The sequence below is a fragment of the Eumetopias jubatus genome, unplaced genomic scaffold (genome assembly GCF_037043125.1).
Source record: "Eumetopias jubatus isolate StellerSeaLion01/CBP00866 unplaced genomic scaffold, mEumJub1_p1.0 scaffold_4, whole genome shotgun sequence".
NCBI classification, from domain to species: Eukaryota; Metazoa; Chordata; class Mammalia; order Carnivora; family Otariidae; genus Eumetopias; species Eumetopias jubatus.
The window spans coordinates 166554013-166569948 of record NW_028274810.1 but is presented as its reverse complement, the minus strand read 5'-3'; the positions used below and the strand labels follow the sequence as shown (position 1 = coordinate 166569948).

Sequence of the window (15936 nt, the reverse complement as noted above, 5' to 3'; positions counted from 1 at the left end):
CATCTCAAGAGCATTCACGTTGGATCTGTATCTGCAGCTTTCCATTTGACCTATTCTGCCACCTTCGAAGACTTGACTGCTAGAACAGGGGCTTCCAGATTCATTTTTGCCACTCACCCATCCCTTGCCTCACAAGTTTTTATGGTGGCATGGTTCAACAGTTTGCGGATACTTATCCCAGACTTATTTGTTAGTATTGGAAAAGATGACTGTGCTGACGGACTTTGATTCCCTGCTAACAAACACAGTGGGCACTCAAAACAAATCACATCATTATAAAAGCAATTATGTATGTAAATAAACTTCATAAGTCATCTTCCTAGAAAACTCAAAAAATTTTTAACTATTACAAATAATATTTTTACATTAAAATGTTAATTTGTCTGCAAAGAAGTTCAATTATTATGCTATACAATAATTTTAAGACTGCCATATTTTTATCTTTAAACAAATCACTTGAGTCAAGTCCTCAGAAAAGCTAAAAAAAAAGTTCTAAACTAGCATACACCAAAGACTTAATTCATTATCTTTCAATAAGTAATAAATAAAACTGATGAAATTTGCTTTATATATATTTTTAAAAACCTGAAGATTTTAATCACTGGTAGAAAAATTAATAGAATGTGCTATACACAATGTGTATATGTGATATACACTTAATTTAGTTGTCATTATTTTCTCTTCAAAAAATTAAAATATACCCCTTTCTAAAAAAAAAATAAAAAGCTTTAAGAAATATGCTCTCAAAATAAATACCCAAATAATCTCATCAGAGATTTTTGTCTAGTAATCAATACAAGTAACTGCATCCACTTTATAACATACAAACTTACCATTATTTTTCTTGGTGATAGATAAATATGAGCATATTACCTCTAGATAGTTTTATTTCCACATTCAATTTTAACAAATGATAACATTGCTTAAGTAGTTTTGTACAAAGTTTATACTTTGATAAACTTGCTGCAATACTATAATGAATCCACTGGGAATTCCAGAAGGGGGAAAAGCAATATGAATTCAGTGTGAAAACATTTAAAAGCACAGCCAAATGTTCCCATTTGACTAGAATGTTTATGAATACCCATAAAATGGAAGCTGGCCTAAGATATTCTAAATTCCTTTTTATACTCCACAGGAAAAAAAAAAAACTGTTTAATAAAGTCAAAATTTTTATTCCTAATACAGGTCTAAATTTAGGTGATTTTTTCCTCCCTCAGGTTTTGGAGTTCAAAAGATACTTCCTAGAATTCTTCCTAGAATTCTACTAAGCATGTAAAAGGAAAAATGGTAAAGTATTTTATGAAGTGAAAATACTAGAGTAAGACTGTTCTGGGTCTAATGACATGTAGATAATAATGTGCTTACTAGCCATAGAAGTATTCCCCCCTTTTTGGATATCGAGGTTCCCAACCATGGTTTATCTGACTGCATTGTAAGTTTACGTCTCCAACAAAGCCAAACATACTAGCTCTCAATCAGGCAGATAGGCAACAAATATACACCCAAGGTTTCTTAAGGTACTACTATATACATATACTATATTGGGTACTGTGAGATAAAGAAATGCAGAGATTATAAATTGGGAAAGAAGGTAAAATTTAGAAATGCATGCCTGGGTGGCTCAGTCAGTTAAGTGACTGACTCTTGGTTTTGGCGCAGGTCATGATCTCAGGGTCATGAGACTGAGCCCTGCGTCAGGATTCGCACTCAGCACTGAGTCTGCTTGGGATTCCTTCCCTCTTCCTCTCCCTCCCTTTCTGCCCCTCCCCTGGCTTGTGTGTGCAGCTCTCTCTCCCTCTCTCAAATAAATAAATAAAATCTTAAAAAAAAAAAAGATATGCATGAAAAGTTAATCAGTATGAGATACTATGTGTTACTGCCAAAATGTCCACCACATGGTCAGCACTTAATAAATAAATCTGTGGATTTTAACTGGATCACATTAAAGGTGAGATCCACAGGTCTGACTGGGAAAAGTTTCTTTGACAAGCCAATTATAATAAAAAGTTTTGGGACAATAAGGAGAATTTAAATATGGACTGGGTATTAAATGATTCTAATGAATATGAATCATGCCTAATATAAGAACATAAAGGAAAACGTCCATATTTTTTAGTGATATACACTAAGTAGGTAGGCTGAAATGGTATGTGACTAGATATTAGCTCTGAAATACTTAAGAAAAGAAGGGAGGGAAGGAGGAAAGAAAATCTGACAGCTGTAGCAAGTGTGGCAAAAATCTTAATTGTTGTGTTTGGATGGTGGGCATATTCCTCATATGTCATTGCTATTCCATTATATTATTGTTTAATAGTATAATATTAAGTATACCCACCTTTGGAGATGTTTGAAATTTACACAATAAGAATTAAAGGTTTCTTCAATACTGGGGCTTGAGTTGGCAAATGAAGATGAACAGGCAGAATTTTAAAAGGGCGGCATTTTAGGCATTCTGCCTCAATCTGAAACCTCAAAACCTCTAGATGCCTAAATCTCTCAGCGATTCTGAGTCCCTCAGTCCTCACCATAGTTAGGCAGGAAGTCAGCTTTCTTTTCCTAATTTTCCTGATAACCCAAAAGCTCATGCTCTTGGCCTTATTCCATCTATGACATCTATCTTCTAAATGATGTCTCTAATTCCATCTGTATCCTATTTCCCAGTAGTTAACGGCCTCTGGCTGCAAACTGTAACATAAGTTAGAGATAGGCATTCTAAACTATAAACTCTGTGGTGAATAACATGTGTGGACTCACAGTCCCTTCAAAAACCCAGACTGTCTAACATGTCCTTGACACCTGAATGTTTCAACCAAGTTAGTAGGTGGGCCTGGAAGGAATGAAACTTATGAGTTGCTAGTTTGCCTTTCCCCCATTTTCCCTCTATTACAACCTGGGGTTTTCCAATTTTTTTTTCAGTGTTAAAAAATTTTTTTTCTAATAAAATGCTAGAAATACCTGCATCACAAATTCCCGACGTCGAGGCATTCCTCTTTCTGAAAGCAGAACATAATCTGGCTCTTTTTCCTTTTTGGCCTGTTGAATTTGAGCCAGGCGGCTAATGGGGTTCATTCCTTGACCATACTCTGGTCCAGCCTAAAAGATAATTTAAGAAAAAATTTCAAAACATGCTTGTAAAACTTGTTATTGGATCCTTCGAGAAACAGTGGATCTCCCCTCATCCTCTGCACCCCAAAACCGTAACTGGAGAAGATAATGTGACTGGATAGTCAAATTTAAGATTTATAAAGGTAAATCATAGAATAGATCTGAAACTAAGGCTTCTATGGGATTTAGGGCTCAAATGTATTACTGATAAATTGGGTTAAGTCTACTTTTAAACTCTTCAATATATCAGAGTTGCTTCACAATTTCTGTTCATCAAAGAACACCAAAAAGAGGGGCACCTGGGTGGCTCAGTTGGTTGACCATCGATGGTCTTAGGCTCAGGTCATAGTCTCAGGGTCCTGGAATCAAGCCCTTCATGGGGCTCCCTGCTCAGTAGGGAGTCTGCTTGTCCCTCTCCCTCTCCCCCTCCCAATGCTCATGTTATCTCTCTTCCCCCCCACTCAAATAAATGAATAAAATCTTACACACACACACACACACACACACACACACACACACACACACACACACACACACACACACACCAAAAAGGATGTAAGAAGACAAGCCATGAACTGACTCCCTGCTGAGCAGGGAGCCCGATGTGGAACTCGATCCCAAGACTCCGGGATCATGACCTGAGCTGAAGGCAGATGCTTAACCAACTGAGCCACCAGGCACCCCAAAATATATTTTTTAAAAGTCCTAAAAAGTATAAGACAATGTAAATGAAAAATGGGCAAAAGAGATGAATAGATATTTAACAGAAGAAAAAATATGAAAAGATTATCTCATTAAGACTCAGAAAATGCATATTAAAACCATAGTGAGATATTATTTCATACCCATCCACTTAGCAAAAATTAAGAAGTCTGACAGCCCTGATTGGTGAGGATGGAGAGTAACAAAAACTTATACACTGCTGGGGCACCTGGCTGGCTCAATCAGGTGAGCATGCAATTCTTGATCTTGGGGCCATGAGTTCAAACCCCACATTGGGTGTAGAGATTACTAAAAAATAAACTTAAAAAAAAAAACCAAAAACCATATACACTGATAGTAATATAAATTGGAAAACAATATGACAAAGCCAAAAACCAGTAGCCTACTCATAGGCATGTTTATATCTCTCGAAAACTGTTGCCCATATGCACTAGCTCACATGTACAAGAATATCCATAGCTGCATTATTTGAAATAGCAAAAAAAAACACCAAAAAACAAAAAACAACTGGAAATAACCTAAACAGTCATCAGTAAAAGAACAAATATATTATGGCATGTTTATTTAGTAAAGTGGCATATAACAATGAAAATGAATTAAGGGGTGGCTCAATTGGTTAAGCATCTGCCTTCAGCTCAGGTCATGACCCCAGAATCCTGGGATCAAGCCCCGCATCGGGCTCCTTGCTCAGTGGGGAGCCTGCTTCTCCCTCTGCCTGCTGATCCCCCTGCCTTTCTCTCTCTCTCCCTCTCTAATAAATAAATAAAGTCTTAAGAAAAGAAAATGAATTAAGGATAGCTAAATGCCTCAAAATGAGTGAATTTCAAAAAAAACTTTAAGAAAAGTGAACACAGAAGAATAAATATAGGATGATATAACTTATGTAAAGACCACTAAAACCACAAAACACTGCTGAAATTAAATGAGATCTCAATAAATGGACAGACATATATGTTCATGGATCAAAAGACTCAATATTCTTAAAATGTTAATTCTCTTCAAACTGATCTATCAAATTCATTGCAATCCCAATCAAAATCCCACTAAGCTTTTTCTTGTAATAATTAATAAGCTAATGCTAAGATTCATGTAGAAATGCAAAGGACAGATAACCAAACAACTTTGAAAAAAAGAACAAAACTTGGAGGACTCAGACTACCTGATTTCAAGATTTATTATAAAGCTATGGTAATCAAGACTGTATATGTAGCATTGGCACAGAGAGATTAATGAAACAGAGCAACATCCAGAAACAGACCCATACATATATGGTCAAATGATTTTTGACAAAGGTGCAAAAAAGGGTAGTCTTTTTCAACCACTGGTACTGGAACAACTGAATATTCATATGCAAAAAAAGAAAAACCTCAAAACTTCATACCTCACACCATTACAAAAAATAACTCAAATGGTTCACAGACCTAAATGTAACATCTGTAACTATAAAATTTCCAGAAGAAAATATAGGTGAAATTTTTGTGCCCTGGTTAGGTGACAACTGCTTAGGTACAACCCTAAAATCATATTCCATAAAAATAATACATTGGATTTTTTCAAAATTAGTAATTTCTGTTCTTTGAAAAGGACAAGTCATAGGCTTGGTGAAAATATTTGCAAATCACATATCTGATAAAGAACTTGTAGGAACGCCTGGGTGGCTCAGTCGTTAAGTGTCTGCCTTCAGCCCAAGTCATGATCCCAGGGTCCTGGGGTTGAGCCCTGCATCAGGCTCCCTGCTCAGCAGGAAGCCTGCTTCTCCCTCCCCCCACTCCCCCTGCTTGTGTTCCCTCTCTCACTGTCTCTCTCTGTCAAATAAATAAATAAAATCTTTAAAAAAAAAAAAACTTGTTTGGGGAGGGGAGTGAACTAGGTAAAAGGGATTAAGAGATATAAACTTCCAGTTATAAAATAAATAAGTCATAGGGACGTAATGTACAGCATAGGGAATGCAATCAATGACAGCTTTGTATGGTGACAGATGGTAACTAGACTTAATGGGGATCATTTCATAATGTATAAAAATATTGAAACACTATGATGTATACCTGAAACTAAGAGGATATTGCATGTCATTTATGCTTCAATTAAAAAAAAGAATTCTCACTGAAAAAAAATAACTTGTATCCTAAGTATATGAAGACCTCTTAAAATTCAATAATAAATTTATTATTTGAATTTTATTTTTATTATTTAAATTGCTTAATTTTTTAAATGGGCAAAAGATCTGAAGAGCACTTCATTATGCTTCATGTGCTACCAAACACATAAAAAATGCTCAACATCATTAGTTACTGGAGAAATGTGAATTAAAACCACAACTGGGTATCAATACACATGTATTTGTACAACTGAAATTTAAGACTATACTATGTATTAGAAAGGACATGTAGCAACTAGAATTCTCACACATGGCTGATGAGAATGTAAAACAGTACATTCTTTTGAAAAACAACTGGCCATCTCTTAAAATGTTGAATATATACCTACTAAATGACCAAGTCATTCACTCCCAAGCATTTACCACTCCCCCACAAAAAAGGAAAGCTTATGCCAAAAGACTTATACACAAATGTTCATAGCAGCTTTATTTACAGCCCAAAATGAGAAACATCCAAAATATCCACCAAAGGATGAATGGATAAACAAAGGGTGGTGTAATTATACCACAAAATACTACTTGGCATTAAAACAGAACCAATAACTGATAAATGCAACCACATGAGTGAATCTCAAAATGATTTATGTTAAGCGAAAGAAGCCAGCCAAAAAAAGGTAGTTTCTTGGGAATGGAGGATGGGAGTGGATTACAAAGGGGCACGAGGCAACTTTTGGGAGCAATGGATAGGTTCATTACCTTGATTATGGTCATGGTTTCACAGGTGTACACATATATCAAAACATATCAAATTGCAAGCTTTAAATATGTACACTTCATTATATGTCAATTATACCTCAACAAAGCTGTTTAAAAAGCTAACGAACCAAATGCCATTTTTTCAGAAAAACAAACATATAGTAAAATTATAAGGTAAGGAATTGTTAAATATAAAACTAATGATTGTGATTCACTCTGTGAGGTGGTATCTGGATGTGACAGGAGGGGCATACACACAGCTTCAATCTCACTGAGAAATGTTCCATATTCAAGTCGGGCAGTAGGTCTTACTTTTACTTAATATGCTTTTTAACATAAATACAAATACTATATAAACCATTTAGAAGACACTATTTTTAACATTATATGGGTAATGTTTATGAGAAAAGCTTTTTAAATCTTTTTAAAACACTTATATATGGCTGTTTTAGTGCCTTCTAAAAGGTTTAAAAACAAAAAACCTTTGCAAATCTCTGTGCATATGAACTTTCTTCATATATTATCCCTAGAAGTAAAGCTTTATATTTATCAAATGGTCAGAACCTTATTTCCAGCTGTGAAAATTTCTTCTAAAACAGGTATTAGACACAAGGGCTATCACTATGTTACAGATGACGGATGTTTCACTAAACTTATGTATAGAGTGAGCTCCTCCTGAGAACTGCTGGCTCTCAACCATATCTAGTTTGGTGCTGCAAGTCGGATCCTGCAGGATCTTTTAAATTTAGGATTTTGGACTTTATCCAAGGAGCAATGGGAAATTACTAAAAGATTTCAAGCAGAGGCATGACATGATCTGACTGATGTCTCTAAAAGGTAACATTTTTTAAAAGATCAGTTAATGTCAAAAGTATTATAGGAAGGCCAATTAAAAATATGCTATAACAATTCAGGCAAGAGATGATTTTGAGTTGAACCAAAAGGGTGGCAGAGAGATGGAAATAAATGAACCAACTTAAAAAATACTTAAGTGATAAATTCAATAGGACTTGATTATTAATTGGATATAATGGCTAAGAGAGAAGTTAAAAATGACTCCCAGGTTTTTGTTTCAGCAGTGGGATGGTCATGCCAGGCACTGTGGTATGGAATGTTGGGGGCACCTGGGTGGCTCAGTCGTTAAATGTTTGCCTTCAGCTCAGGTCATGATCTGAGAGTCCTGGGATCGAGCCCCACATCGGGCTCCCTGCTCCGCGGGAAGCCTGCTTCTCCCTCTCCCACTCCCCCTGCTTGTGTTCCCGCTCTCGCTCTGTCAAATAAATAAATAAAATCTAAAAAAAAAAAAAAAAAAAAAGGAATGCTGGAGGAGGAGGAGGTTATGATGAGTTTGATGTGCCTGTGAAATTATGAAGTGAAGATGTCCAATAGGCAGTGTAGAGCACAGAAGAGCATTTGGGAATCATCTACATAAAGACTGAACTGAAGCCCTAAAAGTATGAAGAGCAGCCTAGGGAAGAGTAAGAGAAGAAAAAGACTGAGAACTTAGTACTGTAATAGGTGGAACAAGAGGAGAGATAAGGAAAATGTTAACTTGTAATTAAATAATGCTTTCTACCTCTACTTACCTGCCAAAAAAATGAAAACTAAATGAATTATAAAGGAAGTAAAGTACTGATGAGAAAAGACTAATATAGACAATTAGTTACAAGTCTAAGATTGGATTATCAGTGAAAAGGTGAAGGGAAGCTTTTGAGTCTAGGACTAGAAGTATGCCTAGTTCACGAAGATATTCAAATAAAAATGTACTTCCAATGATGCATTGTCTCTACTCTTAATTTATACTTTATAAAAATGTTTTTAAGTTCCATGGGGAACCTGGGTGGCTCAGTCAGTTAAGCATCTGACTCTTGATTTTGGCTCAGGTCAGGATCTCAGGGTTGTGAGACTGAACCCCACATCCAGCTCCACACTGGGCATGGAGCCTGCTTAAGATTCTCTTTCCTCTCCCTCTGCCCCTCCTTCCCTCTTTAAAAAAAAGTTCTTAAGTTCCAAAACCCTGTTGTTGATATGGATTCCAATGACAAAAAAAACAGATGCCAAAATCCAATTAGATAATAATGGAGTCTGAGAACATTAAGAATGGCTGGTTTCTTCCCTTGATTGAAATTAACTACTAGCATCCTTGACAATTAAGTTATTCCTTGGATATCAAGTCTTATGTTATCTTTCCCAAACTAGTACAGAAAGTCTTTTAACAGTTGTGTCCAGAAAACTTTATCTCCAACATTGGAAATACATTCTCTGAAGTCTCATCTTATAGAAAAGAACTACATTAAAAAACAAAATATAAACCCAGAGACATCACTAGGGCAGTCTTACATTTTAACAAGGTAACTCTGTAGAGTTAATTTTAAAATCCAAAAGGAGTTCACAATCAGTTTCAAATGGACACTGGAATCAGACATGACTGGACCTGGAACCTGTTACATGATCTTGGGTAAGTTTCTTAAACATCAAGGATCCCATTTGTAAAACAGGATAACGGCTACATCACAGCATGATTAAGAAAATTAAAATAATGTGATGTTTCATTCTAAATAAAGTCCAGGTAAATCATCAACAGTTTATTCTCTGCTTCTACTGCATAATAAACAACTGTAGAGCCTAGATGTATAAGACCTGTAAGGAAGGATAAAAATGCTGAAAAACCAAGATATTATTTCAACCTACCCATTTATTGGCCCACCATACTTAAAAATTACCTAGATTCCAACTCATTGTATGCATGCTGCTTTCTCAAAATAACCTTACATTTCAGAAGATGTCTATAGGATTTACTTTAACATAAGACAGACACGGTACAAATAATTCCAAATGTGATGTATGTGAGGAAAAATGCAAGGGGCTAACCTAATCTGGGAGTGGGGGAGAACAAAGAAGGCTTCCCTAAAGAAGTCAAGTTCAAGCTGAGATATGAATGGTGGATAGGAAGAAAGTTCTGGAATAACATGCTTATATACTAGAAGTAGCAGCAAATAATTTTGAGAATTTAAAATGTTTATCCCCACTCTGGGGAATAACATTTAAACAATAATCTTGTTTTTAATGGCTAAAGGTAAAAGCAACAAGGTTATGTTTATATCCTACCATAAAAATGTATAGATCTTTTCTAGTCTAATGGCTCATTATTTGTAACTTACTAAGATTTGATTTAGTTTAATAAATTACTGTGACCAGTTTTGTGCTGCCATTCTGATGCAGAGCACTGTTCTTCCAACATGGAAAGGCTATAGATTTTATATATAAAAATATTTAAGACAAACAAAAAAAACAAAACAGACTCACTAATACAGAGAACAAAGTGGTGGTTGGCAAAGGGGAGGGGGATGGGTGAAATAGGTGAATGGGATTAAGAGCTAAAGACTTCCAGTTACAAAATAAATAAGTTACAGGGCTGAAAAGTATAGCATAGGAAATACAGTCAATAGTACTGTAATAACGAACAGTGACAGATAGTGACTAAGTACTCAGTAATGCGTACAACTGCTGAGTCAGTATATTGTACAACTGACACTAATATTTCATTGTATTTCTACTATACCTCAATAATAAAAATTTTAAAAAATATTTAAGAAAACAGACCATGGATATATTCACATACATATAAGATGTGAATAGACAGAGTTAGATACAAAATAACAATAGTTAAGCTTTTTTGAGCACTTATAATTTGTATTGTTAATATTTAATAATAATTACTAACACATTCTGTGTATATTTCAGTTAACACATAACAATCCCTATGAAGCAAGTTCAATTATTATTCCTACTTTCATAAGTAAAGAAATAAAAGATTAGAAAAGTTAGGTAACTTGCTCAGGTCACAGGGATTCAGACTTAAAACTGAATCCAAACGTTATGTTCTTAAAGCCATATTCTACTCCCTAACCATGAGGTTAGAGCATATGAATGAAAGCCAGCCCTCAGAATCAATAGGAATCATGATAAGTAGATCTATTTGGCATTTATTTTTAGTCTACCTTATATACAATATAGAATGCTATTTCAGGGAACTCATAACCTATACATTCTCAGTTAGACAATGATAGTATTCATTAAGAACATGTGTATGGGGTGCCTGGGTGGCTCAGTCAGTTAAGCTTCTGCCTTCAGCTCAGGTCATGATCCCAGTGTGCCGGGATCGAGCCACGTATCACATTGGACTCCTTGCTCAGTCGGGAGCCTGCTTCTCCCTCTCCCTCTGCCTCTGCCTGCCACTCCCCCTGCTTGTGCTCTCTCTCTGTCAAATAAATAAATAAAATCTCTATAAAAAAAAATAAGAAGAACACGTGTTTATACAGTTATTTATGGAAATATGTATGCATGTATTTTTAAATAAAACAAAGGTGCAAAAGGCAGAAAATCTATAAAAATACTGTAGTTTTACCATTGTATAATCTGAACAAAAGAGGTTCATCAGAGATAAAAACGTACAGTTGACCCCTGAACAACATTGCAGGGAGGGGGAGGGGGGAGCACCAATACCCTACTCAGTCAAAAATCCATGTATAACTTCTTTTAGTTTTGATTCCCCCAAAGCTTAACTACCAATAGCCTATGGTTGATCAGAAGCCTTACCAATAACATAGAACAGTGAATTAACACACATCCTGTATGTTGTATGTATTATGTACTATATTCTTACACTAAAGTAGAAGAAAAATGTTACTAAGAAAATCACAAGAAAAAAAGAAAATCATAAGGAAAAGAAAATACATTTACCATACTGTATTTAGAGAAAAAAATCTGCATATAAATGGACTCATGCAGTTTAAACCCATGTTGTTCAAGGGTTAACCGTGCTTCATATTTGTAATTCTTGATTTGTAGAGCAGAACCAGAAGTCTGCTAACTAAGTGACACTGACTTGGCAACTGACATGTTGGCAACTGAAGGCTTTCTCTGTGAGCAGAACTCTAGTTCATGCAAGTCATACACACTGAGCGCTCACAGGCAGTGTCCTATACTCAGGGCTGAATCATCTCACCCATTTTTTGGTTGTTGTTGTGTTGTTAGCGTAAACAAAAAAAAATCTGCTCTAGTAAAAGAGTTACAACATCTTGAAAAAATGTGTGCTCTGTTTTCTTCTTTGGCAAGGTATACATGCCTGAAAGAATAGAAACAAAATACTACCACTTACCTCACAGGGCTGCTATGAGGATTAAATGTGATAAAGCACATGAAGTGCTGGGACACACAGTGCTTTTTATATGTATGAGCTGCTGCTATCACCGGCATTGGTATTAGTCATACAAGTATTACTCTGTAACCTACCACCCTTTCATGATATCCCAAGAAGGTACTCTATCGCAGCCTAGTGTGCAGAAAGAACACGGCACTGGAAATGAAAGTAGTTCAAGTTGCTCCACAGCCCAGGTGAATAAAAGCAAGCAAATTCTTTGAACATGTTTCATAAAACCTTACTTGTAAAAAGAGGTGATGTCATCTACCTTACACAGTCCTGATGAGAATGATACTAAAGGTGATCATGAATGAGAAAGTATCTTTTAAACCATAGAAAACTATAAATATGGAAGGTATGATTATCTGATGAACAAATACAGGTGTCCAGTGTCTAACAGCAGAACAGGACTGTTAGTAACTAATAGTCCAGGGCCAACTTGACTCTGGGGCTGCATATAACCCATAGGTGTAGGTGCCTGCCCCACGGAAAAACTTTTATCTATAGTTACTATAGTATTTATATAGCAAAACTGACCAGTGTTCACAAGCACACACTTACCTTTACTATTGTTTTAGGGCGTTTTTTAAAAAATAATTTTGGCTTTTCAACCACAGGAAGAGGTGGAAGTTTCTTAAGCTCCTGTAGGACAGTGGTGGCAGCACGCTTCTTGGAGAGTTTTTTGCTATTTCCCTCTCCTTCTGCAGAGAACTCTCCCACTGACACCCGAGTAACAAAGCTTTTCATATGTGGTGGTCCACTTTCTTTAATAACCTATTAAATATAAGTAAAATATTTAACATAGGCACTTATGAAATGTTCTCATCCCATGAGTCTTTTTTAAATGTTCATATCATAATCAAAATTGAAATTGTAAAGAATTATGCCAAAACTATAGATTTCTTTAATAAAGTTATGTAGATATTATACAGGGACGTTCATTTATGATACTTATGATGCTTAATGAACTGAAGTCAAAAGAACAAAAAACCAAATAAATACATTCAATTCATAGTCAAAATTTGTGTTTTACTAGCTTAAAATAGGCAATTCTAATTATGGTGACCCAGTTTCTTATGGAACAGAAAATTAAGAATATAAAACATACCATATTGGATTAGGTGCAGAGACCATCCATAACAATAATTTGTATATAACTGTGTGCATCTCTAATTTCTTCTCTGTAATAAGTGACTTAAGTACAAGACTACCTCTTCCCGGGGTTCTCTAGCCCATAAAGCATCCTTCATATGGAAGCCTCTCAAAAATAACTTATGGGTGAAAATAACCTATTTTTGATGGAAGCCTCAAAGGCTGTTTTATAGAAAGGAATGTTTACTTTCTGTGACATGATCTTAAATAGGTAAGTAGACATACCATAAAAAATACCTCTTTCTAAAGTAATGGATTATGAATCTGTCAGCCACGAATGTTCCTAAACCCTGTATTAATGTGTTCTTTAAACTATGCCAGCTTTTGGAGGAAAGATGCCTTCCAAAACCCAAATGCTCACAACTTCAGTCTCCTTCAAAATTCTGACCTATAAAAGATACTCTATTTAGTTAAACAGTTTACCATTAACTTTATATTAAAATTCTGTCTTCTAATATTAGATACCAATTAGGAAAAGAAAAGGAAAACAACAAAGTATCTCAATAATTCAACATTATTGGGGATAAGAAACTTACGATGAGCCTACTTTCAATGTAATTTAAGTTTACTAACTGAAACACCAAAACTGTTTAACTACTTTGATGGATATCCTCTTCAATTAAAAAAAAAAAGTATACACTTAACTGACTTAACAGAGAATACTAAATACCTGACCTTTTATTGCTCACATTAGATCATCATTATGAAAACCAAATATTCTATACTATAATATATTGATGCTTCCAAGGACTTTTAAGACTTATAAAACTGTTCCTATTCATTGTAGCCTTTAAAAGGCCCATGTGTTCCAATATTTTTTTTAGTATATGCAATTACTTTAGATAGCTTTTCTATATTTCCCCTATCATTTTTTGCTGGGACCATCAGGCCCTCAAGTACTTTGCATCCCTGCCTTCCTCATTTTGCTTTTAATTTGCCATAGGGTGAGAGATCAGATAACCCAACTGAGGAGAATTGTGTCTAAGGAGATAGGGTCTTGGTTGAGGTCAGCTGATCTTGCCAGTAAATAAAATGTGGGAGCTTTCTGGTTGGTGAACATCCATAATTTGAAGGATACTCCATAACTGTTTCAGCTTATTTCCTGGGTTTTGCCTATTTTCTAGATATCTGAGTTACAAAATTAGTGACCTCTTAATGAAGGAGGTATTATAATAATTTAAAAATTTTCCCTTTTAAATTTCACATTTTATAAACATTTTGTGACATGTTTATCTAGTTGTAGAGAGCTGCTTAATTACTTCTTAGTGATTTATTAGTAAAAGTTAAATTTAAACCTATTTTGATTCCACAAATTTAGAAGAATTTAGTAGTAATATATACATGTCACTTTTAACTTGAATACCTTCAATTTAATCCCATTAAAAACACCAAAGCTTACTACAAATTATCTTATACTCACAAAATGTTATGATGAAAATTAAAACATCATATATACAAATTATTTAATACAGAAAAGCCAAAGAAATCAGCAGAAATCCATGATACTATAGTAAGTTCTATTTTCCCCAGGGCCTATATGATTTCATGATGGAGAATCTGAACATAAGGAAGCACATTAACTCTTTCAGGATACTAGTACGCTGGTTAATTAATTTGTTTGTTTATTTTAAATAGTGAGGAGCAGGGGGAGAGAAAGGGAAGATCGCTACTGAGCACATACCTCAAAACTGACGGGCATATTTCGCTTCAGAGCAATTTCAAACACTAAGCTGATCTCAGATTTATTCGCATCTTTGTCATCATCCATTTCTTTTCCTGATTCGCCATTCTAAATCACAAAAAATAGGATGACGATGAATCTTCACTTTGTAACAAACTGTACATATATTCTACAATCAAGAGGGCCTATTTAAAATACAGTAAGAAACAAGAAACCAGAGACTGTATCTTGTGGATTCCTATATAACCACAGGAGTTGTGGGCTTTGCTGCGAGGCATTTTGTGATTTAATTTGTAGGGTTTTTCTTTTTTTTTTGCTCAAAGTGGAAGAATAAATGCTGAGTGTGGAAATCTTTTACTCAACCATATACTAATTTGAGTTTATACTATGTCCCCAGACTCAATTCTCTTTAGAGATGTCTATCCCCCACCCCCCAAACACAACACTTTCCCTGATATTCTAATATGCTATTTAATCTTCTGTAAAGACTAAACTATAGAAAGCTTATAAGATGCAAATCAGGATTCTGGAGCTCTATCTCTGGCTTTGGCACCAATTTAGTTATTCACTTCTTTAACACATACTTCTGAAGAGATTCATATATGTTGAACACAGGGTATTAGAGATAAAAAGATCAAGAGACAGTATTCCTACTGCCAAGAAACTTATGACTTAGTGTGAAAACAGGTAAGAGTCATAATGAAAGTGTACAAGGAGAAAAATACCGAAGTCAGCCATTAACTAAGATGCATCTCAGATGGGAGGACAAGAGGTTTGAGAGCAGAGGAAATGGAGGAGCTGGACAGAACAGTGTGCAATAACTAAGTGGAGAACTCAATAAGGAGGTGACTTATAAGGCATGTCCGAGCCAGAGATACTATTTTGAAATCAACAGAGAAGGCAGCTGAAGCCATGGGAAATGGGTGCAATTACTCAAGATCAGCCTTGATATCCTGGTCTGTAAAATAAGACAGGACTGAAAAAAGTCCACGAAAATCTCTTCCACTTTAAACTCCTTGATTCTAAATGAACACAATGTAATCTCTGTTCAATAAACACAGCATTAAATGAAAGGTAAATGAGTGCTATTTCTCTTCCTTGTTCACACCCCCAAATCCTGTGCTGCCTGAGAAGTAAACTCCATAGGTGAACCAAAGTCCTCAAAGGTAAGGTCATCCTAACAGGAACACACGAGTCTAGTAGAGTAGACAGGTG

The 15936-nt window shown here is 35.3% G+C and overlaps 1 protein-coding gene across 6 annotated transcripts in view; it reads right to left on the bottom strand.

The window, feature by feature from the left end:
- STAU2 (staufen double-stranded RNA binding protein 2) overlaps positions 1–15936 on the bottom strand; it is a 305497-nt gene that overhangs the window by 166386 nt on the left and 123175 nt on the right. For all 6 annotated transcript variants that reach the window (XM_088022799.1, XM_028109310.2, XM_028109331.2 and 3 more), the window contains 3 exons: positions 14722–14829; positions 12450–12662; positions 2959–3096 (listed from right to left, as the gene is read on the bottom strand). In XM_088022799.1, the coding sequence (XP_087878925.1) occupies positions 2959–3096; positions 12450–12662; positions 14722–14829 (459 nt within the window). The remainder of the gene's footprint in view (positions 1–2958; positions 3097–12449; positions 12663–14721; positions 14830–15936) is intronic.